This window comes from Nematostella vectensis, chromosome 11 (genome assembly GCF_932526225.1).
Source record: "Nematostella vectensis chromosome 11, jaNemVect1.1, whole genome shotgun sequence".
NCBI lineage: Eukaryota > Metazoa > Cnidaria > Anthozoa > Actiniaria > Edwardsiidae > Nematostella > Nematostella vectensis.
Window position 1 is genome coordinate 7,184,566 of NC_064044.1, and position 26,000 is coordinate 7,210,565.

General features: G+C 40.4%; 2 protein-coding genes across 5 annotated transcripts in view; one reads left to right on the top strand and one right to left on the bottom strand.

The window, feature by feature from the left end:
• Window positions 1-1,120: 1,120 nt before the first annotated feature.
• LOC5518408 (bone morphogenetic protein 7) lies at window positions 1,121-5,836 on the bottom strand. Its single transcript, XM_032363163.2, has 2 exons — window positions 5,398-5,836; window positions 1,121-3,306 (listed from the first exon to the last, which is right to left on the bottom strand). The coding sequence occupies exons 1-2, from the start codon at window positions 5,729-5,731 to the stop codon at window positions 2,447-2,449; spliced, it is 1,194 nt and encodes a 397-aa protein (XP_032219054.1). The 5' UTR covers window positions 5,732-5,836; the 3' UTR covers window positions 1,121-2,446.
• A 2,424-nt stretch (window positions 5,837-8,260) lies between these two features.
• LOC5518407 (WD repeat-containing protein 35-like) overlaps window positions 8,261-26,000 on the top strand; it is a 32,167-nt gene continuing 14,427 nt past the window's right edge. For 2 of the 4 annotated variants that reach the window (XM_048734350.1, XM_048734351.1), the window contains exons 1-28: window positions 8,261-8,421; window positions 8,569-8,686; window positions 9,034-9,108; window positions 9,591-9,683; window positions 9,920-10,021; window positions 10,903-11,063; window positions 11,223-11,287; window positions 11,553-11,653; window positions 13,136-13,236; window positions 13,907-13,951; window positions 14,169-14,294; window positions 14,641-14,733; window positions 15,123-15,215; window positions 15,855-15,915; window positions 16,731-16,872; window positions 17,559-17,609; window positions 18,923-18,992; window positions 19,619-19,672; window positions 20,050-20,159; window positions 20,768-20,816; window positions 22,012-22,107; window positions 22,621-22,689; window positions 23,389-23,469; window positions 23,597-23,644; window positions 23,927-24,015; window positions 24,606-24,723; window positions 25,094-25,179; window positions 25,372-25,451. In XM_048734350.1, coding sequence (XP_048590307.1) covers window positions 8,398-8,421; window positions 8,569-8,686; window positions 9,034-9,108; window positions 9,591-9,683; window positions 9,920-10,021; window positions 10,903-11,063; window positions 11,223-11,287; window positions 11,553-11,653; window positions 13,136-13,236; window positions 13,907-13,951; window positions 14,169-14,294; window positions 14,641-14,733; window positions 15,123-15,215; window positions 15,855-15,915; window positions 16,731-16,872; window positions 17,559-17,609; window positions 18,923-18,992; window positions 19,619-19,672; window positions 20,050-20,159; window positions 20,768-20,816; window positions 22,012-22,107; window positions 22,621-22,689; window positions 23,389-23,469; window positions 23,597-23,644; window positions 23,927-24,015; window positions 24,606-24,723; window positions 25,094-25,179; window positions 25,372-25,451 — 2,401 coding nt within the window. In that variant the 5' untranslated portion in view covers window positions 8,261-8,397. The remainder of the gene's footprint in view (window positions 8,422-8,568; window positions 8,687-9,033; window positions 9,109-9,590; window positions 9,684-9,919; window positions 10,022-10,902; window positions 11,064-11,222; window positions 11,288-11,552; window positions 11,654-13,135; window positions 13,237-13,906; window positions 13,952-14,168; window positions 14,295-14,640; window positions 14,734-15,122; window positions 15,216-15,854; window positions 15,916-16,730; window positions 16,873-17,558; window positions 17,610-18,922; window positions 18,993-19,618; window positions 19,673-20,049; window positions 20,160-20,767; window positions 20,817-22,011; window positions 22,108-22,620; window positions 22,690-23,388; window positions 23,470-23,596; window positions 23,645-23,926; window positions 24,016-24,605; window positions 24,724-25,093; window positions 25,180-25,371; window positions 25,452-26,000) is intronic. The other 2 variants (XM_048734352.1, XM_048734353.1) reach the window with 1 other exon arrangement.

The following is a 26,000-nucleotide window of genomic DNA, read 5'->3' on the forward strand; positions in this document are numbered from 1 at the left end:
GGGGAGGAGGGAGGCAAATTTTTTTCCTGGGCAGTTTTGCTGTTCGACTTTTTAAGGGCCTCCCCCCGTCAAATACAAAATGGACCGTCCCTTAGAGGACACACGCTTAGCGTCAGCATGAGCGCGCACTCCCAGCAACTGGATTATAAGGTAAAATAATAAATAATATGGTTCTCATTTCAGGTGGTGTCTGCCTATAGACGCAAAGAAGACGTCACAAATAAGATCTATTTGTAAATTTGACCAAAAAGTTTTCCCTCACACCAAGCCCACGGGCGGAGTCTTAAAGGAGTTTCCTGACGTCACTTCCGGAACTGGAAGTTCATTTTTCTTTTATTCTTGCTTTTGTTTGGAGGGGGTGGGGGCCTGCTCTTGCACCGAAAAGGATATTCAAAAGGAAAGGGGATCTGGGCTTCACCGCCTCTGATTTAGACTCGTACCCAGCCGTTGTTTGCTGTTACGCGGGAGTCCATAGGACTCCTGAAGCGGAGATGGAAAAAAACAAATTCCGACCTCTCAAACCGCATCCTGACCGTTATGCACCGTGACCCCCCCCCCCCTGGCCACGGGGGGGGGATCACGGCCTTACTTTTAAGGTCTTGGTTAAAGTAAATTTGATACAACTGTTTGTTTTTGTGGTAGTTCTTAAACTTTATTTTTTCAAAAAGATTTGTTCCATAAATCGCATTCTAAGACGGCTAAAATGGGCCTTTGCTATTTCCCGTGACCTGTTGACCGTGAATTCACGCCAAATCTTTGACTTTAGCGTATTATTTTGGGGCGAGAAGTCGAGCTTGCCGGGCGTAACCTCGCGACGGGTTTTAAGATATCGCCTTCAAATTTTCGGGATCTGATAGATAATTATGCCATGTCATAAAGCGTGTGAGGAATTTTCGACTGAAGATCGCTTTTATAGCACTTTTCGTGTCCAAATTTTGCCAGACATGAGAGTTCCAACTTTGATTCGTTCTACTTTGGGAGATCATCTATGTGTCATTGAGATGCAATTACGTGCAAGTGCATGCGCAATAACGCGAAGGTGCATTACGCACCTTTTGAGTTTGAGGCCTCAAAACTTAAAAACGGAATTAGCTATTGCAAAAATAAAACTTGCAGGAGATAATTCAATATTTTATTTTTTATTTGATGTATAGTTTGTACATTGAGTACAGAGAAAATTGCGGCGCGACAATATTTTTTTTCCGCGGACTTGTCGTCTACCTCTACCGAGACCATAAGTATCTTAAAAAATGGCATTACTTCCCTCCACAACATTTTATTTTCATTGAAAGTTTATTTTAATGTTCCTAAAAGGTCTTCACTCCTTGCTGGTCTCCGCCGTCGAAAAAAGGGCTTTCTCCGCTCAAACTCGTATTTTATAACTGTTGAAAATAACATACACAAAATTGTTCGAATTGCTCACGCGCAAAATATTTGATTGCGTCAAAACGAGGCTACCATGTTCGTTTTGCCGCAACAAGCACCAACACGTCCCCAAGCCCCCCCCTTCACGCCAATGATTCATAAAACAAACGTTGAGATAAACAAGTGTTTCTCACAATAGACAACTGTCGAGCATTTTCGACTAAAATAATACTAATATCATTTTGGTCAAAGTTCCTATCTTGACTTCGTGTAGGACATTATAAGAGAAGTGCCATTACAATATTAATATTTCGAATGGCATAGCAACATGTTATGTTAACGAGGCTGAAAACTACGGTATGAAGCCTCGCTTTGATGGAACCGAATCTTCATGTGTCAGAATACAATGTTGAAGAGGCTTCTACAAGGTGACAGTTCTGGAAAACTCAAGAGACTTCTTCCAGTAAAGCGCGATAAAATCAAACTTTTTAGTTTCAAAACATTTTATCATACTTTTGGACAATAAGAAAACTGGAGCGGACTATAGACCATAGTTAAATCTCTTATTCCGCTGCACACTAGTGTCATAACGACATAGGCGAGCGCACTCTTATGTTCGTATGTTTAAGTGTGAATGGTTCGACATTAAGAGATATGCCCGACAGCGACATAGACGTGACGACAAAAGAGAAAAATTCTTATGTCATTATGGTTAAGTCGAGCTTAACATACGAACTTACTTCACGCTTATGTCGTTAAGTGACTAGTGTTCACCTGGCATTATAAGTAAAGAAGCCTGTCATTTTTTTTAACACACTGGCTTGAAAGATGCCTAGACTTTTTGCAGTTTTTACTCGAAGGATCCAGCCCGATTGTGTTGGCTTTTGTAGAACATGCGCATGCGTATACGTTTTTCAGCGCCGTCCTAAAAGGTCTGTTCTTAGTAACACGCTTTGACGACCATCTTGACGCGTGCGCATCCAATTTTCCCGCCTTTTTTCTGCAGTCTCTCCCTTGCACAAGAAGACCTCCAGTCTTCCTGCACTAGAATAATATATAGAATGCTGATAAAGGTCCGCTCCTAGTGACATCCACAAGCTTTGACTACCATCTTATTGTATTTCTTCAGCACCACGTTGTTATCTTGATCAAAATACAGCACAGAAATAGGCGAAAGCTCTGTCGGAGCGCAGCAGGGTTTCGGCACTGTCTTGGGGTTCATCAGATGGACTAGAGTTTGTACAATAGCGTGATTTGTCGCGTTCATGTTCGCATTTAACGGAAATGAACATTCCCCCGAACAATAGAACGCCGAGTAGCCCTCTGGAGCTATTACCCAATCCTGCCATCGCAACTTTCGGAAACTCACGTGCAAAGCTTGCCGCTGACACACCTTTTTATTGCTGGCTCGTGGGTCGACCCCGCCCACCTGTGCGTTCGGTAGCGACCTGGAGACCCGCGTGGCGCGATGCTGTCTTATGTCGTGCGCGTGTATTTCATGAGTATACTTCTTTTCTCCGTCTTGCTTGAAGAACGACACAATGAAAGGCCGTTTTTCTTTCAGGCCGTGAAAGCCAACAAAACCAGCCAAGTGCGGTGACAGCTCCTGGTTGTTGAAATTCACCACTGATAACTCGAGTCCGTAGTTCTTTTCCGGTGACTCCGACCATACTCTACCAGCAGCGCTTATGTCAAACTCTTGCCAACCCTTCTCCCAGCTCCGCAAAACCCGCTGATCGATCAAGTCTAAGACTTGGGCGGGATAAATGACTTGGTAGAGACGAACTACGTAGGTTGCGTTACGCCAATTGGACGGATCACCGCGAGTGTCTTCCTTGTACAGGCGAAATTCTGTGGCGGTAACCCTCTCACCTTCTGGTGTGAGAAGCTTGAATTTGTAAGTCGCATGCATGTGGGAGATCTTTGGGCGTCTACCTCCCTCTAGAAAAAGAATATCGTGTTAAGCCAAAGAATGCATACCCTGTTTCCAGAGCCTCGAGCGTCTCTCTATTCAGTGGCCAGCGAGGTTGAGACGCTCAACCTCGCTGGTTACTAAATAGAGAGACGCACGAGGCTCTGGAACCAGAGTAAAGAATGCAAAGTTGAGCGGATGCTATGCACTTATTACATGAAAAATTCGCGCACTTTCAAGGGCGGTGGAACAGTGTTTGTTAGGCTAAATTCTGATAATTAACCACAAATTTCCCTCTCGTTTAGCTGAAATGTACCTTGTTTGCGAGGCGCTCTCCGTGTTTGATAAGAAAACCCGGTCATATTACGTTGCGTAATCCGAGATTATAAAAAATATTTTGTTATTAATCGGACACGTTTCGGCTAGCGTTTTGGGGACAGTTCGCGCGCCACGAGGTAGTAGCTCGGGTTTTCTCATCAAACACGGAAAGCGCGACGCAAACAAGGCGCATTTCAGCCTAACAATTCCTGTTCCTACCGCCCTTGCACTTTCTTGACATCGCAAAATTACAGTGATTCATACACAGGAATCAGATGTCAATTTGAAAACTTGATGTCCTAATTAGGAAATAGAGTAAGAGTGTTTTATTACTATATAGTCGATCTAGGTGTGAACAGGTCGCGGAAATTTTATTCAACAAAGGTATCAGCAACGCACTGTGTTCTTTTCTAGAACAGGTACACTATGTCTTATAAGAACCATTTTTTAAAAAAACGTCCACCTGAGATTTATAGACTATATAGTCGACCGAGATGTGAACAGGTCGCGAAAATTTGATGCAACAGGGTATCAACAACGCATTGTGTTCTTTTCTTGAACAGGTACACTATGTCTTATAAGAACCATTTTTATAAGAACGCCCAGCCTGAGATTTCACCAAATTCTAAGATCATGCTAAGAAAATGCCGGAGATAGTAGCCTTAAAGTGCTCCAAATTAGAACGGTCCATCCTTAAATGAAAATGAGACGTTTTTATAAAAAAAAAAATGTACAGTATAACCCCAACATAAAATGGATGTTGTATCGAGAGTAGCGTCGTATCGATTATCACTATTGTGGCTCCACTGTAGAGCGAGGTCTTATGGGACATCCTCCTTCAAATACAAGGATTGAATCCACCCCTCACCAAAACGATGCGGTCTCGGACCGGATATAAAGACAAGGTTTGAATATGTGATTAAAAAAAATCATTTTTCCAAAAATGAAAGGAATGGGAAGGAATTCAACACGAAACTACATAATTCATCGTTTAACAACATAGATAACAAAATTTCAATAACCATTTAAAAAATTATTCGTTGTACTTATTTCAGCTTTTATTTGGGACCTACCAGACAAAACATCAGTGAGAACAAAGAAAATCGTGTCGTACTCACGCGTATCTGCTACCTGTCAATCATAGTATCAGATGTCAATCAAATTTACGATAGTGCGCGTAATTTCTGCCTCTATCTAGAGCACGCGCGCTATGTTCCTTCCGTGAGCTAGTCGAGGGAATCGTGAAAAATGATTTTCACCATATGTGTAACACAGGAAATAATGAGTTCTAGATGCACGGTAGCTATGTGATGTATTGAAGGAATCCGCATAAAGGTTATCGCTCGATTTAGAAACAGCTCGGTTCTTGCGCATGTGATCATAACAGCGTGGAGCAAAAAGATAATCTTACTTTATACTATTGACACTAAAATGCAATCGGACACTGCGTATGGGTAAGATTTTATCTTTGATCAATATATCTCCAGGGCTCGAGCCGAAAAATTCAACGGAGTTTAAAATGTTATACATCCAATGGGAAATCTAAAGATGATGTTCTTGTAAATGAAAATTCTTGTTTTGGAGGGTCCCGTTAACGCATCTCACGGGATGTACGACAACGTGTAATCACATCACAAGAATTCGTCAAAATAACGGTGCGACTTCCGGAGATAATTTTCTACAAAGTATTTCATCCATAGGGCAAACATTTTAAAACTCTGTGACAAGATAAAGTCGGTGACGTTATCCTAGTTTCTCTGCGAGAGAGAGAGGGAAGGGAGGGGGAGAAATGGCTTGCTTACCGTGGTTTAGATAACTCATTATCGTATCAGCTCCGACAGCTCGAGAATCGGCTAGCGTTCCATTACAACAGAAGCCTGTTGTGTCGGTGGTTTGGTTCTGTGAAAGGCTGTTGTACAAAGCGATCATATATCGAGGCCCAGAAAAGCGTTTTCCATACATTCGAGTTACCAAACTTAGCTTGGGCTTTCGGGGAAGACCCATAAGATTCAGTAACTCTTGCTTTAATGTAGGCGGCGTATCGTCATTGCGAGAAGCCAGAGACGAATTCTGTTCACTTTGAGAGGCTTTTAGAATCAGAAAGCACACCAGTAACAGGTCTCGTATTCTCCGCATGGTTCACCAAGGGTTCGTACGGGCTTAGTTGTCTGTTTATAATCTCTCTAAGTTCTTCGCATGGGTATTGATGAATACAAGTCAACTTTGCCGAACAATTGAACTGTCAATCATTCTCTTTGTCTTAATTTGCCTCCAGGGCTTACTTTTCTCGCCAGAACCAATGAAATTGTACGGTGATTGTTTGGCGTAATGCTTTAATGAAGTGGTATTCGTGTCTCCCAGAGCGAAATAAGAATAATACAATTAGTATTGAATAACAGTGTAGACTATTATCACAGTCATTGTCGGTTTTCAGAGCTCAGCAAGACCAAACAGTGATAAACATAAAACCGAGTTTATAGAATCAACAGTACGGATACCCGTCTCTGGCGAGATCGATTTGCGTTCCTTGTAATCACAGAGCTAAGCGATGATGCGGCGTTGAAAGACCCCCTCAAAGATCAAAGAGTACATTCTACACCTAGTCCTTGCCATTCCACTCCCCCGTAGAGATCTCGTTGCCTGTTAATTACTGATGTGGTGTATTTATCCCATGTCCGGATACCCAGCGATCCTTGCGGTCATCGTGCGATTGAATGTCAGTAAACCCCAATAACTCGAACTGCATCAAGTTCCCCAGGAGACCTTCGTTTTACTCGGATAACTCGAACTCCTCGCTAAATCGAACTCGGATAACTCGATCTCCTCGCTAACTCGAACTCGGATAACTCGAACTCCTCGCTTACTCGAGCTCGGATAACTCAAAAACACCGCTATTTCAAAGTCGGTAACATAAACTCCCCAGTAAATCAAAGTCGGGTAACCCGAACTCCTCGCTAACTCGAACTCGGATAACTTGAACTTTCCGCTAACTTGAACTCGGATAACACGAACTCACCGCTAATTCGAACTCGGTAACATGAACTCCCCAGTAAACCGAACTCGGATAACTCGAACTCCCCGCTACACGAACTCGGATAACTCGAGCTCCCCGCGAACACGAACTCGGATAACTCTAACTCCCCGCTAACACGAACTCGGATGACTCTAGCTCCCCGCTAACTCGAACTCAGATAACTCGAGCTCCCCGCTAACACGAACTCGGATGACTCTAGCTCCCCGCTAACTCAAACTCGGATAACTAAAGCTCCCCGCTAACTCGAACTCGGATGACTCAAGCTCCCCGCTAACCCGAACTCGGATAACTCAAGCTCCTCGCTAACTCGAACTCGGATAACTCTAACTCCCCGCTAACACGAACTCGGTTGACTCTAGCTTCCCACTAACTCAAACTCGGATAACTCTAACTCCCCGCTAACTCGAACTCGGATAACTCGAGCTCCCCGTTAACTCGAACTCCGATAACTCGAGCTCCCCGCTAACTCGAACTCGGATAACTCGAGCTCCCCGCTAACTCGAACTCGGATAACTCTAACTCACCGCTAACTCGAACTCGGATAACTCTAACTCCCCGCGAACACGAACTCGGATAACTCTAACTCCCCGCGAACACGAACTCGAAAAAATCTAACTCCCCGCTAACTCGAACTCGAATAACTCAAGCTCCCCGCTAACTTGAACTCGTATAACTCTAACTCCCCGCGAACACGAATGTGACCGGGTGGTATTTTGGGTTGTTTTAGATTTTGCAAAGATTTTAAGTAAGCGATTTTGGATTGCGATTATAATTGTTTTACGTATTTTACGGATTGTTTCTCAAACGTGATTCTAATTCGATATGTACACGTTTAGGAATTTACTTTCAACATTACCGCACGGTAAATGTCAAGTTCCGACGGTTACACGAACTCGGATAACTCTAACTCCCCGCGAACACGAACTCGGATACCTGGATACTCTAACTCCCCGCAGTAACCCGAACTCGAATAACTCGAGCTCCCCGCTAACTTGAACTTGGGATCACTCGAACTCCCCGCTAAATCGAAATCGGATAACTCTTACTTCCCGCTATCTGAACTCAGATAAGTCGAACTCCCCACTTACTCGAACTCGGATAACTCCAACTCCACGCTAACTCAAACTCGGATAGCCCTAACTCTTTGCTAACTCGAACTCGGACAATATTAACTCCCCACTTAATACTCGAACTTGGATAACTCTAACTTCCCGTTATATCATCTGAAATCGGATTTATCGAACTCCCTGCTCACTCGAACTCGGATAACTCAAACTCTTTGCTCACTCAGAAAGGGTTTCGTTTCCCTTGAGCTGCTTGACGAGAAACAGACCGAGAAAGCGGGGGGCTCGAAATATCCCTCGAAAAAATCTACTGTGAATTTCAAACGTGAAAGTGGTTTTGGAAATATTTTCCTATTTTCAGGAGGTTTGGTTTAGAAAGGGATCCCGATTTCTTAGTGCTAAATACCCTGGGTAACAGAGGATCAAAGCTTATGTACCAAACAACCGGCTACGAAGTGAGGCTTGGAGCCTCTTGTACCTAGAATTGTTTGATTGATTGTTTGTCAATTGTCAAAGAGTCACGGCGTTTTCGTGAACCAGAATTTTTAAGTAAAAGAGAGGCCCTGGAAACGAAGTAGTACACGAAATCGAGGCTCGTCCAATATGGCGGACTAGACAACTCTAGCTGCCTAAAAAAAACAGGATTTTTTTCATTATCATCTCACGCACACCCCTCGATATCAAAGTGGAACACAAGGAAAACGATGTTTATTTATCTGAGTAAAAAGGTGAGAAATTTTCTTGATATTTATGCTGCAAAATTTGAATGTTTACATTCGCTTCGTTGTCAAGGCGCCATATTTCTTTTTTTGTCAACCGAAATTTCTGTCTAGGGTGTTTTTAATTTCAAAACTTTGGGGTTTTCTGATTTTTAGATCGCTATTCCTAATAACACAAGGCTGAAATGTCTAGCATGGAACAGGGAACAGGGTTATATTGCTTGTGGCGGCGAAGAGGGTTTGCTGAAAGTCTTGAAACTTGAAACACAACAAGGTAAACCAGAATACACTTCACATGTACTACACTTCTTCTTCGATCTCTCGCTAATGTGTTTTACGACATTGAAATAAATTTTTTTAGTTGTCGCTATTTGTTTATTAAATAATTCCAAGAATTCATGGTTTGGCTATCCAGACTCTCTGATGTTTGGAGTATTTGTTTATTGTGGGGGGAGATCAAAATTCAGGCTAGAAACTAAAGGCAGTTGAAGAGGATAAGAATACTGAAAGGGGGGCCTTTGGTATGGAGAACAATTTGATGAGGTAGAAATACACAAGAAAAGCATAAAAAGAAAATAAAGGGTATTTTCATTTTCAATGAATGAATTCATTCGTCTTCAGGCAAAGACAGCAAACTAAAGGGACTGGCTGCTCCTAGCAACTTATCCATGAACCAGACGCTAGAGGGACATACAGGTACACGGAACAAATTAGTTGATTGTCAAGTTAAACAGGCCAATCTCACATCCTCTCAAAACAGTTTCATGATAACCAGAAGAATCCAATTAAATTTCCCAAAAAGACAGAGAAATTGGATGCAATGCAATTTATTTACGAGGAAATGAAGATAGCAAATTGAGTGAGAAATCAGTAATACAAGTTTGTCAAGAATATACCTTTGGTTTCTGAGATTAAACATTTCTGCAATTATGTGATTGAGCATGGCTTTCGTTATTAAAACTAAGGCTTGAAAACAGCAAATAACCTATCAAATATATTTACTTTTAGAGATGTCTTAGAAACAATGTGCTTTTTTTGCATATTTTTTTAGCTATTAAAACAAACAGTCAGTATGACTTTTGGTCCTTTAAACAACATTCTAGTGTATGGGGGCGTGGGTTCTTTAAGCCGCATACAATCACAGACCCAATCATAAATGCAATGTTTGATCTGTGCAGGTGCAGTTCAGGTAGTAACTTGGAATGAACAGTTTCAGAAATTGACCACAAGTGACCAGTATGGGCTGATCATTGTCTGGATTCTCTATAAAGGTAGTGAGAAATTTAAAGAATGTCAGTCCACCCCATCTTTTGTTACTGTTACATACCATGGATGTTTTGTGAGATGCCTTGTGGTAGGATTGTATTAACTGGTAAAAATGATTGGCCTTCTTTAAAGAGTACAGTAGTAACTATAACAATAATACATAATATACCCAGTGACAACAATTTATAATACTTTAATTACCAGTTGTGTGATAAGTTATATCATTACTTTAATTTTTCAGGCTCCTGGTATGAGGAGATGATTAACAATCGAAACAGGAGTGTTGTACGAGACATGAAGTGGAATGCAGATGGCCAGAAGATCTGTATTGTCTATGAAGATGGTAAAAACTTGCACAACACCATTCTTTATTTGTCATATGTACATAGTACAGTACTGAACAAAACACCTCTAGTTTGGTCAATTTTTGCACACTTTATATACACTTTTGAGCAATCAGTTATTGTTTATATACATGGTTGTATTCTTCATTTATTCAGCTTTAAAACTGTATAACACATTCAAATTGTTCACAGGAGTTTACTCTATCCTTGAAGTGTAAAATGCTCCGCCTATTGATGTGCAATGTGCTTTTTTTTCGTCATAGCCTGTTAATACTTTATTCCCATTTATCGTTTCTGTTTATGATGTTGTTTTGCAGGGGCAGTGGTTTTTGTTTTGTTGTTGCGTTGTTGTGTTGTAGGGGAGTTGTTGTCTTGCATTGATTCTTGTGTTACAGTGATTATTGTCATGTTGCAGGGGTCAGTGATAGTTGTTGTGTTACAGGGGTAGTGATTGTTGTTGTTTTGTTGCAGTAATTGTTCTTGTGTTGCAGTGGTTGTTTTTGTGTTAGCGATTGTTGCATTTATAATTGTTGTGTTGCAGTTATTCTTATTGAGTTGCTGTGATTGCTGTTGTGTTGCAATGATGTTGTTGTGTTGCAGTGATTTTTGTTGTGTTGAAACGATTGTTATTGTGTTGCAGTGATTGTTGTTGTGTTCCATAGATTGTTATTGAGTTGCAGTGATTGTTGTTGTGCTGCAGCGACTGTTGTTGTGTTGCAGGCACAGTGTTTCTTGTTGTGTTAGCGATTGTTAGGTGCAGTGTGATTCTTGTTGTGTGATTGTTTCTTGTTGTGTTAGTGATTGTTAGGTGCAGTGTGATTCTTGTTGTGTTAGTGATTGTTAGGTGCAGTGTGATTCTTGTTGTGTTTTTGTGTCGCAGGTGCTGTTATTGTAGGATCTGTTGACGGCAATAGAATCTGGGGGAAGGAGTTAAAAGGGGTGCAGCTTAGTAATGTGGAATGGTCCCCAGATGGCAAAAACATCATCTTTGGCATGGCTAATGGAGAAGTGCAAATATTTGATAACCAGGGAAACTTTTGTGTGAGTACTTTGAACAGACAGACAGGCAGGCAGGCAGGCAGGCAGGCAGGCGGGCACCCAGACAGACAAACACTCAGACAGATAGATGTGACATTTAGATGTGACATTACAAATAACAGGGTTTTGTTCTTATAATAATAATCTGAATTTCCACTCTAGACTAAGCTGACCTTGTTTTGCCTGACAAACGTGACTGGTGCTGTTAGGATAACCGGAATCAACTGGTATGTGATGTATCGTTTTACCTTATCCTACACTAAGGGCGAACAGGATGGGTCATCTTCCCAAAGGGAAAGAGGGTTAGCACACAGTTAGCACACACTAAGGAACCCACTAGAAGTCATATCCTGTGGGACACTGGTGTTCGTCATCTAAAAAAGGGGGGGGAACTACTGTAGCAAGTGCAAACAAAGGTACACTTCATTACTACTGTATATGAATACTTGCAGTACACTTTGCCAATTTATAGTGTATTTATTTGTTGTTTAGGTACAGTGGTGCCGATGGATACAGCGATGCTGATATTCCATGTCTGGCCATCTGCTTTGATAACGGAAGGATGCAGATCATGCGCCATGAACTTGACGAGAGTAAGGCTTTACCTACAGTATACCTTTCACTCCTGCCTGCCAGACCTTATTACCCAGGGGGGATGGGACCCCATAGAAACAGACGGGGGTGATGGTCAGGAAAATAAATTTTAACCCTAAGGGATAGCACTTTGGGAGTGGTCAACAGCAATTCTTACCCCTAAAAGATAGCACATTGAGTATGGTCAAAGCAATTTCTAATCCTAAAAGAAATAGCACTGGAAACACATTTTCATTTGGCAGCATAAGTATTTATGCCTCTGAATCAATTTTTAGTTTAAGTACAGAACAACAGAAACAGATCAATTGACATGTTTTAGCTTTTGTGATGCATTAGTTTTTACCTCTCCCTACAGTGACTGCATTTTATAGAAAATATAGTTGTGATTTAATCCTTTTATACAACTGAATGATATCAAATATTTACCAGGTTTACCTTTCCCTTACTGCATATGACATATACAGTAAACTTTTGGAAGTCAGACTTTCATGACGGCTGAGAGATTTGACAACCTATGTGTTAGTTGTCATTTCGGTGACTTGTGTGAAAAATGACAACTTGGATGTCCATGTTGTCAATTTGGCGACTAATGACTGAAAGAAGAGGTAGCGTTGCAGCAATATTGATTCATTTTATTCCAGGATTTGACTCAGAAAACTTAATAATGTCATACAGTACTTTCTTTATAAGAAAGAGATTTCAGTTTTCGTTTAGGCGCCATGATAACCACTCCATAATCAATACCGCAATGCAGCGGCCTATGTACTTTGGTGACTTAGGAATGGCAGGTTAAAAAGGAAATTTCATTAAAAAATTTTACATCAAACTGGGACTTTCTGGGAAGTGAGGGCTATGGCATTTTGGCAATTAACACGCCTGTGGCTTAGGCAAGCTTTACTGTATATACAGGGCTTCTGGAATTACGTGGAAAAAAATCTCAAAATTACGCGGGATTCTTTGCTAAATTACGCGGAAAATCAATCATTATGCGCTAAATTACGCGGGGTCTTGCAATACATTTTACTTTAAAAATCAAAATTTTGCGGGAGTCTTTACCGAATTACACACTAAATTACACGGAATATCGACTGTTAACGCTCAAACTACATTTTGTACCGAAGGAAAGCACGAAATAACATGAAAAGGTGATTTTTTTGTGTGAAAATATCTTAGGCAAGTTTTAATTGGCTACTAGCTACCAGCCTATAAAAAAGGTATTTTATTATTTGTCCTAGGCCTTCGCGGTTTAGCAAAGAACGCCTAGTCATTTTATTTGTTTTTGAAATTCAGTTTGAAACATTGCACTCTTACGAAGAATATCTCTATATATTTTTTACGAGAAATCGAGATAAGAACCCATCAGCTGTGCAATTAAATGTTTTGTCTTTTAAAATTTAGCCAAATTACGCGGGATTACATGGCACAAGCGCGTAATTCCAGAAGCCCTGTATATAATAATAGAGTTTCAATCCTTTATACAGGTCCTGTTTTGATTGATACCTCGATGATGGTGGTCAGAATTCAATGGAACAGTAATGGATCTGTGCTGGCAGTAGCTGGGACCCAGAGGGCACTCGCCCAGGTATTCAGTACTTATATTTTTTAGATGTCCAGGTCTCTCATCCCACATACCAGAAAATAAAACTCAAAATGAAGAAGAAATCACGTAACAAATTTGGGTCTAATCACAAATCATGGAGTCCCCCTAAAAACAAATTGTGTTTATGTGTCCGAGAGAAGGGGGTTGACACAGATGTTGCTTGTGACAAACTACAGTGTATTATTGAAGTTTTACTCACAATAGCACAAGGCGATTTCTGTGATTAAATTTTACTACAACCCAGGTATAATAATTATACCTAATTATTAGTTAATTACTGTAATGTCCTAATGCTGCAGGTTTGACTAAAATATTCAGTCAGTGAATTACATTTTTTCTACAGCCTTTGAATTATTTGATGGTTATACAGTATATTTAACAATTAGACTACAAGTTCGAGTTTTCTATGAGTCAATAGAGTGCAAGGTACATAGGGCCGAGTTGTCTATTTTGCTTGTAGAAAAAGAGAACATACTACCTTTAAATAAATGACGATTTTTCTCAGTAATAAATAACTACTTTTGTCCGCTTTTTCGCTACTCACTATCTATGGCTCAAAAGATAGTGAGTATGGGAGACAATTATATTGCAGGATTTTTTTATAGTATAAGAGTGGATTTATTCTAATAGAGTATATATCTGTTTATTGCAGGATAAAGATATCAATGTTGTTCAGTTCTATACTCCCTTTGGAGAGGTAAGGATCCTAATGTGATGCAAATGACTAAGAAATTTCCAATCAAATGTCATTTTACATTGTAAAAAGAACATCATCTTCAATAAAGTACCAGAACTAATTTGTGGATGATATAAATAAGAAGTTCTCCTGCAAATTAACTGCTTAATTTTTTGTTGTAAAAATAACAATGAGGAATGGTTGATTGACATTCTTTAAATAATAAACTGTCTTACAGCATTTGAGGACTCTGAAGGTACCTGGAAAACAGATCACTGCAGCATGTTGGGAAGGAGGAAGCCTGAGAATCGCACTTGCCGTTGATTCATTCATCTACTTTGCCAACATTCGACCAAACTACAAGGTTAGGAAAATCCATCAATAAGTGGATATGCCATTACTATACTGTGACCACATATACTATGAGTCCCTGTGACCACCCTTAGCTAAGCACCCCTTTGACCACCCCCATCTATATGCGCCCCGACCATCACTAGCTATGCATCCCTGTGCCCACCCCCAGCTACTGTATGTGCCTCTGACCATCCCCAGCTATGCACACCAGTAGCTAATGTATATACATACATGTATCTTGTTATAATGGGCGAGGCTGCAGGAGTATTTTTCAGTGGGGAGGGGGGTAATTGAAAGTTGAAGACACCATGTAGAGTGGCAATGCTATACTAATGGTAATTGTGTTTATTTTTCAGTGGGGATACTTCTCTAATACCGTAGTTTATGCGTTTAACAAGCCTGACAGAGTGGAGCATTGCGTAGTGTTTTGGGACACCAAGAATGGCGAGGTAAAGGAGTAATGACCATCTTATCATCATCCTTTAGCCTTGGCCAAGACAATGAACCGCACACTATGACAATGACCCGCACTCTACATCCTGGAGTTGACCATTGCACTTGGTGGATCCTTTCAAGGCATCCCTTTATCCCTGGACATGAACTATCTAAAAATCAATAACAATCCAACAAGGACCTGATCTATAGATTTCCAATTGTACACTACTTTTGGAAGACACAAAGATATACTTTACATTTGAAGAACAAAATACCTTTACTAAGCTTGCTCTAATAACCTTATTGTTATTTTGATTTAAAAAAGGTTATATGCTTCAAAGTGTCCAGTAGATTCTCTCTCTGAACTTATATCCCTATAAATGTCTTATATATTTTTATATAGAAATTTGTGAAGTATGTTCGCAACCTGCTGTCCATCACAGCATGTGGGGAGCACTGTATACTGGCCACTAAAGCAGACGATGCCACCGGACAGGTAAAATTAGACATTTACAGGTGCATACACAAGGGGGGCACAGGGTGTGGTTTCACCCCTGCCCTTGGCCACCAAAAAGTGGGTAATTTCTTCAATTCCGACAATTCCTAATGAAGCCTGACCCTTATAATACTACATCATTGTACCATAGTACAACCACGCAATGTCATTTTAAAGGGGGAAAGGGGGGGGGATAAATTCATGTATCTCTTTTTCAAGTCTAAAAACAATTTCCTGCACTGTTGGATCCAAAAAAAAGAGCCTCATTGCATGACAAGAAATTAGAAATCTTGTCTTCAGTTACTACAAAGAGAACCCCCTGCTCAACTGATAAGCCCTTCCCCCTTTCAAGTAAAATGGTCTGCTATATTACTTGAGCTCTGTAGGGAGACAAAAAAAAAGACGGGAAGGGGATGATATTAAGTTAATCAACATTTCTAATTTTGAGGAGTTATGAGAAAAGAGTTGAGTTACTGGTCAAAGGGAAAAAAAAATAATCAAACTTTGTGTGAAGATCAAACTATACTGGTCTTCTAAGAGGCTTAATGGGATTTTTCTTAAAGAAATTCCTAGAATTCATAAACCTTTTTGTCTCTTCCCTTTTAATGTTTTTTTTTTATGAAATTTACTGTGTTTCAGTATGTGCTGGTGCTGTGTAATGCTATTGGTACACCACTGGACTCCAAGTACATAGAGCTTGGTACGTCTCTTGCTCTGCTATGCATAGCAGCTAGTATAATATGTAACAAAACAAGATAAAATATTATTTACTATATAAAAGTGTGGTAAATAGAGAGGAATCGATTTCGGTAAAATGGATTATATGTATGCGAAGGATCTATAGTTGGTTTATTCTGTTGAAGTTCTATGTCCAACCCATTTGTATCCGCACTAGTTGGGACGTTCAGACCGTAATATTATGTTTAATAGAATATTCAAAGATCATCTGATTTATCTGGATGGCTATTTTGGTTACTCCGCGTGATTTTGATTGTTTTCGAGCGTTTCCAGAATTTTCCTATAATCACGTAATTCAGGGGAGGCAATGGAACTGAAAATGTGTTACACAACTTACAATGAAAGTCGCCGTCAATTTGTTGCGTCTGGCTTTTGGTGCTTATAAGTGATGCCATACTTTTGAATACTTAAAAGATTTTATTACCTTACTGTCGTAATGCTACAAATTATTTGTTTTCCACTCAGGCTTGTATACAAGATTAAAGCCGCATTGTCACCAGTTTACTTCCGGTCGATTACGTAACAATCTCCGATGATTTTTAACGGAAAACGCGAAAAATATTGAAAGCAGTTCGTTTATTGGAAGTTTCTTTGAGGATGTGATTGATAATTTAGAGCGGATGGCCTGTTTAATATCTCGGATTTTAATAGATTCTTTTGTCTTATAACGGTTGAGGTTTCCGTCGGACCTCCGGATGTAAACTGGTGACAATGCGGCTTTAACCCTAATCGTGTGTACTCCTCCCGGCTCCAGTTGAATTCATTTTTCCCTCTCAGAGCCTTTGTTTGTCGCTATGACGCGCAGTCACGTGATAGCAGCGTCGAAGGAGGCGTTTTACACGTGGCAATACCGCAGCCCAAAGAAACTGACGGCTCTGGAGATGCAGGTGCCTTCTCGGCGAAAGGACGTCAGAGAGAGGTGGGTGTAATAGATGTGTGCTGTAAATTCTCATTTTAGCGCCCAGCCTCTAATGACGGCCTCTGTTTGATTGGCCAATCCCCCACCCCTCCAAAATTGAATAAGCGCCCCCTTCAAGTAACCAGCCCCCTCTCCCCAAAGAGCAAGGATGACCGAATCAAGTTTGTGAGACTTTTGCTGACTGATCATTTGAGTTGTTCTTGTTCAAAACTGAATAAGCGCCCAGGCCGCTAAAGTAAGCACTTTCGGTACCGTGACTTTGTCACACAATAAGGTGCGAGGGGAGCTTTTATAGAGGAATTTCTGCGGATTTCTACTTGTATGTGACACATGTAAACAAAGTAAATGAATATATGAATGTAAGTGAGATATGATACTAAAAAGGGGAGATAAAAGGATAATTGTATTAATGACGCTATCAGTAAAACCCCAAAAATTGTGGTCGTGTCTAAGTCTCAAATGAAAATTTAATAGATGTATACAAAGCAGCGGTGTGTAAAAGAATAACAAGAACTAAACCAAAAACTAAAACAAGAACTAAAATAAGTACTACTACAAAGTAGTATGTGAAATGTTTCGGGTGGTCGTAAGACCATTCTAAAAAAAAGTTTCCAGTTGAATCCACAGTACTCCTATTGTCTTCGCAAAAAATAAATGTATTTAAAATGATTGTTTTAACCATAAAGTGGCACCGAGGAACCGTCTTCGTCCAATATGCCTGCATATTCCAGTCTTAGGTAAGAAAATACAAATGTTGTAAAACATAATAGGATATAAACAGGCTCGTTGCATTCATGTGGCTTCGTTGCATCCATGTGGCTGACATTTGACTAATGTTTAAATAGGCACACATGGCGTGCATGTAGCTATGTGATCTTGTTACTAGTGCGTCCCAGCCCTTTTGAAGAAGCTAAATAAAATAAATGTGTTTTTTTTTTTCACTTAAATACTGGAAAGGATTTCAAACAGAGAATATAAAAACTCGTAACGTCCTTGCTGTATAAACATAGTTTAAATGCAAAATTTTGTCCCCATTTGCTTGTGTAAACATTGCATTCATTTTAACAAACCTTTAAAAAAAGGTTTGTAAACGTTGTTTTGTTACTTTAAGGTCGCTGGCGCGTTAATCAACAAATTCAACAACTTCGCACTGACCGTCAATGTTTGTGCGATTGCTCTAGATTTTTTACCAAAGACGACCCAATGAATGGAGAGTGCACACATTTAAAACAATTATTTGTATTAACACACAATAATGTAGTATCACATAAAAAGTAAACAACATGTTTTGCACTTATTTGAGACTGTCGCAAAATTGAGCGTTAGCTTTTTGACGACACTACCAGAATCAGTTCAATATGTGGTGATACAGCGTTTGTGAAAGTTAGACAAAAATCTGTGGAAGAGGAAAAAAGTTAGATATATATTTAAAATTTCGACCCGAAAAAGTGACGGCGAAGTTCAGTTCGTTCGAAAAGCGTTCATGTTCAAGTTTTTGCAAATACAACCGCCAATTGTGTACGATAACTTATACCAAATTAGGTTTGGCTATGTTCAATAGAAAGAAAGTTGTAACATTTTGAATAACACTACCATTTTAGAACATCTTTCCGCAAAACTGATAAAAACACATTTTCCGCAATATTTCAACAATCAACCGTGGAATTTTAGAGATATTTGTCAATGATAAAATTCGGTCCTTTAGACAACTTGTATGATCGACTAGACTACATAGAAGCGCTTTGTTGTTGCAGGGGAATTTTTTAAAGTGAGGGACTATCTCGTGTTTTTTTTCCCTGGGGGTTGTCAATTTCACGCCACAAAGCGGTATGCAAATCAAGAGCGTGTTGGAAATGCACACATCAGTCAGGGGGGCGCGAAGACGAGGATTGGTTAATGCGCGAGCGACCTTAACCAAAACAGAAAGTAAACAGTGATTGTTTTAAAAATCCCAAAAAGAAAAACCCGCATTTGTACGAATAATACAAAAGCCTTTTTTGGGACTTTTTACACATGAGGTGCCAATTGGGACATTATTTCCTTTGTTCAGGATGTTCCACATTGATGATGTTCCATCTGGAGCAGGGGAAGGCATCAAAGATGTGAGAAAGGCCCTGGCTGTAAGTTATACCTAATTATGATCAGCCTTGAATCCTCATTGCTGATACATCGGGTTTTACTTTGCTAGGGTAATGAGAATTCTTAAATTAAAAATATTTAAAAATAGTAGGATAATGAGAATTTAGATGGGAGGGTGATGAGAATTTAAATGGGAGGGTAATGAGAATTTAATTGGTAGGGTAATGAGAATTTAAATGGTAGGGTAATGAGAATTTAAATGCTAGGTTAGGGTAATGAAAATTTTTAATGCTAGGGTAATGAGAATTTAAATGGTAGGGTAATGAGAATTTAAATAGTAGGATAATGAGAATTTAAATGCTAGTGATGAGAATTTGAAATGACTTCAGGTTATGTTTTTGAGGAAAATATCGGCCTGATTGGATAGTAAATAATATTGTTATACTTTGTTAGGATTATAAGAGTTTTAAAGGCTACTTGTTCTCTTTAGCAGAACATATCAGCTTCTTATCAAATTGGATAGGTGATGGAGATTAGATTGGATAGGGATTAGATTGGGTAGGGATAGGGATTAGATTGGATAGGGATAGGGATAAGACTGGATAGGGATAGGGATTAGAAAGAATGCAATGGTGTGGCCGCTTCCATTTAATCTTTTTCTTTTCAGCCTACCCAAGATCCCATCTGCTGCGCCTGCGCATCCGAGAAAATGCTGATTGTGGTAAGTAATATGTTAATTGGTTCAGGCTGCCTCACACTTCAGGTATTATTTTGTCAGCATGACACACGGCCGCCACATGTTCCAAAGCTATTTAAGCTCTCTAATCTTAAAGAACCCTTGTCAGCTTTATCTTTTATTATTTTATCCAATACTGGAATATAGATGATGTTAATAAATCTCGAAATTCAATGGAAATTCATTGTCAAAGCATTCATATGTTATATTCATTTTATACCTCATATACCATATTCAATGGAAAATTACACGAAATCTCTTCCAAATCAGCCGATGGAATTACATGCTTTCTCTCACTTGGTATTTTGCTAGAATTACAAATGAAAACTGTCAGAGACCCTTTAACAAATCTTCTTACATAGGGCCGTGAATCCGGTACCGTTCATCGCTACTCGTTGCCCAAACTCGCGCTGGATATGAAGCATGTGCTGAATTGTAGGCCTCACCAACTATCTCTCAACTGCAGCTCCTCGTAAGTAAATCAGCCATCTTTCAAATGTGTTATTGGAAATGGTGTTTTGTGCATTGATACATTTCAAAGCGGAAATCCCACCAGTTTAGTCCCGGAGTGCTGACGAACACCTCAACTGACAAGAGACAAAATCCATTAGAATCCGCGCTATTTAACAGGCCATCCGCCCTAAATTATTAGTCACATCCTCAAAGAAACTTCCAATAGACACACTGCTTTTACAATGTTGATATATTTTCGCGTTTTCTGTTAAAAATAATCGGAGATTGTTACGTAATCGAACGGAAGTAAACTGGTGACAATGCGGCTTTAACGTTGAAATAATCTTGGTAAAATTATACGAATTATATAAGGGCTCGTTTTTGCCCTATCATTCTGGAATGGGAATGGTTGGTAGAGAATGTTCAGAATGGCATTCGAGTCATTCTGCTACAGTAGCGCTTTGCGCTCGTTCCAGCTTTCGCGCGGCCAGAACAAAACAAGATGGCGGCCACGACTCGGCGCATAGCAAAAACACCGAGAAATCATAGCACAAAAAAACACCGGGTAAACGCCTGCAAGCAGGCTAGTATCATCTGAGTGGTCACTTTCTCTTCTCCTCTTCGCAGGCGGCTGGCAATCATCGATATCTCTGGAGTTCTTACATTTTTCGATCTGGTAAGTAGTCTTGCTGACATTACGCTATTGTACCGTTTTCACAATTTCATAATTACTTATTAGGTAGTGCGCCGGGCTGACCCTGCTAAATCAGATCGTGTTTTATGCATTAACGCACTTGATTATTCCTTATTATTTATCATTATTTATGCGTTAACGCACGTGATAATTCCTTATTAGGAAGTGCGCCGAACTGACCCTGCTAAATTAGATCGTGTTTTATTCATTAACGCACGTGATAATTCCTTTTTAGGAAGTGCGCCGAACTGACCCTGCTAAATTAGATCGTGTTTTATGCGTAAACGCACGTGATAATTCATTTTTAGGAAGTGCGCCGAACTGACCCTGCTAAACGAGATCGTGTTTTATGCGTTAACACACGTGATAATTTCTTTTTAGGAAGTGCGCCAAACTGACCTTGATAAATAAGATCGCGTTTTATGCATTAACGCACTTGATTATTCCTTATTATTATTTATCATTATTTATGCGTTAACATCGTGTTTTATGCGTTAACGCACGTGATAATTCATTTTTAGGAAATTCGCCGAACTGACCCTGCTAAACGAGATCGTGTTTTATGCGTTAACGCACGTGATAATTCCTTTTCAGGAAGTGCGCCGAACTGACCCTGCTAAATTAGATCGTGTTTTATGCGTTAACGCACGTGATAATTCCTTTTTAGGAAGTGCGCCGAACTGACCCTGCTAAATTAGATCGTGTTTTATGCGTTAACGCACGTGATAATTCCTTTTTAGGAAGTGCGTCGAACTGACCCTGCTAAATTAGATCGTGTTTTATGCGTTAACGCACGTGATAATTCCTTTTTAGGAAGTGCGCCGAACTGACCCTGCTAAATGAGATCGCGTTTCATGCATTAACGCACGTGATAATTCCTTTTTAGGAAGTTCGCCGAACTGACCCTGCTAAACGAGATCGTGTTTTATGCGTTAACGCACGTGATAATTCCTTTTAGGAAGTGCGCCGAACTGACCCTGCTAAATTAGATCGTGTTTTATGCATTAACGCACTTGATAATTCCTTATTAGGAAGTGCGCCGAACTGACCCTGCTAAACGAGATCGTGTTTTATGCGTTAACGCTTGTGATAATTCCTTTTTAGGAAGTGCGCCGAACTGACCCTGCTAAACGATATCATTACTTATGCGTAAACGCACGTGATTATTCCTTATTAGGAAGTGCGCCGAACTGACCCTGAAAGAAACGAGACCGTGGTCGGTGAGCACCTGAAGTTCGAGCGCAAAGACGTTTGGGATATGAAATGGGCAGATGTAAGTTATGCTCTTATGGTAGACTTCAAATTCTAACAATCGCCAGTGGTTGGTTTCAGTTATTCGCGTTTAATTCGGTTGCGTTTGCCACACCTGTGTTAATTTTATTGTTTTTATTTAATATTAAAAGGCACATAATGTGTTAAAGTCTCGAAATAACCATCTAAAACAATATTTAATACTTTATTAACCAAATTTAATCGAAAATATCGCATTGGCTTCCCAAAATCAGCCGATGGAAATGGATGCTTTTTCACACTTGGTACTTGGGGTTACAAAATGGCGGCTGCATTTTGCCTCGTGCACACAGGCAGCGCCAATATTAAGCCAACATTGGTTCAACTACGCTCGGCGGGATGAAAAACTGGCGACATACTTCCCTGCACCTTTAAATGACACGGTGTTCAAACAATATTGCTGGGTCAGCTGTCTGTTTTGGCAAGCGAAGCGGTTCCCATGAGTTAAGCATAGTGTTACACTGTTCACCATTGACTGTGGATTACCTGTTCTTAGGATAACTCCGAGCTGTTTGCTATGATGGAGAAGACGCGAATGTACATCTTTAGGAATCTGGACCCAGAGGTATGCTATGCATCACAGTTTGAAATCCAAGTTCTAGGAGAGGGGGGATCCATATAGTTGCCTTCTTTCATATGTTTGCTGCTCGGCTTGGGCGTTTAAGATAAATCTTTTACTTGTTATCACTCTGCATAACATGTCTGGCGAGAAATTATTTGCAAATTGATAAATATTGTTTCAGAGATTATTTCGTCCTACATGATTTTGTTGCTCGTTGCATCATTGCAAATGAAATTGTTTGTCGCATTATTAACACTCCAACGGGGTGTGCTTGCAATTGTTACAGATAGAGCAACTTGCAACCGCGAAAAAAACACCGTTATTTGTTGAGTAACATGGTTTTTTTTTCGTTCTGTCATAAAAAACACAACATCAATTTGCTTTCAGACAATGTTACAAGATATGTTGATAGTTTTTGTTAACCACGCCTTTGTTAAGTACGGCTTACTGATGAGATTAATAAAGCATTAATTGACCCTGTTACGCAGGGTTACGCAGGGTTACGCAGTATTTGTTGCCTACTTGAATGCTGTTTGCCTTTAATGGCGGAAAAGTCGATCCATTGGCTAACCGGCCGCCATCTTCGATTTGAGGTTTCTCGCTGTCCCGCGCGGGGTTATCCCGCACACACGCTCGCCTGCTTTTTTTTTTCAGATTCACTGATAGATTTGTTTAACAAAATGTGGTTTTTGCTCGATCCAGGAGCCTATTCTCAGCTCAGGCTACATTTGCCAGTTCAATGACCTGGAGGTGAAGGCGGTTTTACTTGACGAAATCATGAAGGTTCGTTCCTCTTTGCTGTGCGCACACATTCATTGGCTTATTTTCCTAGACTTTCTTTAGCCATTTTATAATACAAATAGTGTTACCCAGTCCATTTTCGACGTTGTCCTGCTTCTTGTTTTACTAGGAACCAGAGCATCCGACCAAAGAAAACCTCATTGACTTGGAAGTGAAGGTGAGGGCTTCTTTCATTCATTGTGGCCAATCTTATTGCAGTAGTCCTCAGAATGCCAGCGCTTTAACGACCTTTGGTTTCCTGCCACATATACATAGTTTTGGTCTTTGGTCACTACTTGCGCAAAGTGGTACTATTTGTAGGGATTTATACACCCGCTAATGCGCGAAAAAAAGAGGTTTGTATGGAGATGTATTTAATGCCTGTGATTTTTGAAACGGAATCGACTCTTTTTTCCTATTGTGTTCAGTCGTGGTGTGACATCTGTTCGTTTATATGTAGTCGTTGCGTGATGCGCGTGACCTGCTGGAAAAAGTCGGTATCCCGGATGCATACCAGTTTATCGAGGATAATCCACATCCACGTCTTTGGTGAGTAACGAGAGATATATCTCCTTACTGGGAGGTACTTCGGATATTAGCATGACGGGGGGGGGGGGGGGGGGGGGGGGCGTAACAAGATCCATCTTCCCATGGCGGAGGGGGCTACTTCAATACAAGTATGACGGGGGGCTCGTCACAAGATTGACATCCATTCTTCTGGGGACGGGGGGTAACTTTTATCCCCATCTCATCATTTCTATTTAAAGCGGCTTCATCACCAGTTTACTTCCGGAGGTCCGAAGGAAACCTAAACCGACAAGAGGCATAAGAATCTCTTAGAATCCGCGCTATTTAATAGGCCATCCGCTCTAAATTCCCAGTCACATCCTCAAAGAAACTTCCAAAAGAAGCTTTCCCAATTTTGAAATATTTTTTTTGCGTTTTCCGTTAAATATCATCGGAGATTGTTACGTAATCGACCGTAAGTAAACTGGTGACAAGGTGACTTTAAGTAACAGCATTTTTACGTATTCTACACCCAAGCATTTTTATTGTTGCTTGGTCGAAATTGTATTGAACCAAGCATTTACCTGTGAGATAAATACCATATTTTTTAGTCGTTCATTATTGTTTCCCAGGCGTCTGTTAGCCGAGAGCTCCCTAGAGAGACTGGACCTAGAGGTGGCGGACAAGGCTTTCGTGCGGTGTCAGGATTACCAAGGCATACGATTTGTCAAGAGACTCATCAAGCTGGACGTGAGTAGAGATTATCTAACCGCTAGTGTGAATATGTAGTAGTCATAGTAGTTGTCGTAGTCTTCGTCGTTGTTGTCGGCGTAGTTGTCGTTGTTGTAGTAGTAGCCTAGTAGTACGTAGGTTTGGGCAAGTGCCTATGACGTCATCTTTTTTCGTGGCTAAGAAACCTGATTTGCGAGACACATACCTGACCGGAGACACGATGAACGAAGACCGACGGTCTTTGGTGCTTTTCCGGACGCCTTTCTTCTATGTCTTTTTTCCTCGGCCTCCCTTCTCAGCTTTGACGCCCCCGTGTGAATGACTGAATGTGTGATTAAGGCTGTGTGAATAAAACTTTAAAGACTAACAAAATTCTAAATTCCAAAAGAATGAGAATAAGAAGAAAGCAGAAGTAGCTGCGTACTTCAAGCGATTCGAAGAAGCGGAGCGGCTATACCTCGAGATGGACAGAAGGTAGTGTATCGTCGCTGTTAGTAGGTACATGGCGATATGGGGAATGTAGTAAGAGGGGGGCAACATGAGTAGAAGTTAGGATCGGATACTTCCTTGCAGACGAAGCAATTCGCTGTATCTTTTTTAAGACAGTAACGTTTGAAATTCAAGTTTGTGTCTCTAAAGTACTCATGCTCTTATCTTGTATTATAGAGATCTGGCCGTGGACCTCAGACTGAAACTAGGAGACTGGTTCCGAGTGGTTCAACTACTAAAGACTGGCGGTGCAGGAGGTGCGAAATTTATCTTAGAGTCCTTGCCACGCTCAGTATTGCGTGACGTTCATATCGTTACTAAAGAATGGCTGTGCTAAACAGTGTGACGTTGTCACGCCAAGCAATGCTTGAAGATCATAGCGTTACTGAGGACTAGCGGGGCTGTGTAGAGTTTGACAATGTCACGCTTAGTATTGCGTGACAATAAAACTCGCGGTGCTGGAGTCACTTATCAGTAGAGTGTGACATTGTCACGCCCAGCCTTATGTGACAATCACAACAATACTGAGAAATAGCAGTGCTTGTGTCACTAATCTCAACGATCATATACCGCTGACTTTTCACGATCTTGCGTGACTGTTATGATGTATTGTCATCAGTCCGGAACAGTTACGAGACAGTTGAACAGTGCGTGACGGCCAGGGTTGATCACAGAGATGATAGGGACATTAAGATGTACGTCGACGACCGCTAGGACTACGATATCGAAAAAACTGTGTTCGCACTTCGCACGCTGAAAAACAAAACACATTTTCACGTGCTTTTTTTTAATTCGCAATACAATTT

Bases quoted from the DNA above. Each gene is read 5' to 3' on its own strand.
- LOC5518408 (XM_032363163.2), bottom strand. From the start codon at position 5,731: ATGCGGAGAATACGAGACCTGTTACTGGTGTGCTTTCTGATTCTAAAA. The intron at 3,307-5,397 runs GTAAGCAAGCCA...TTCTTTTTCTAG, and splicing joins AATGAGTTATCTAAACCACG to AGGGAGGTAGACGCCCAAAG.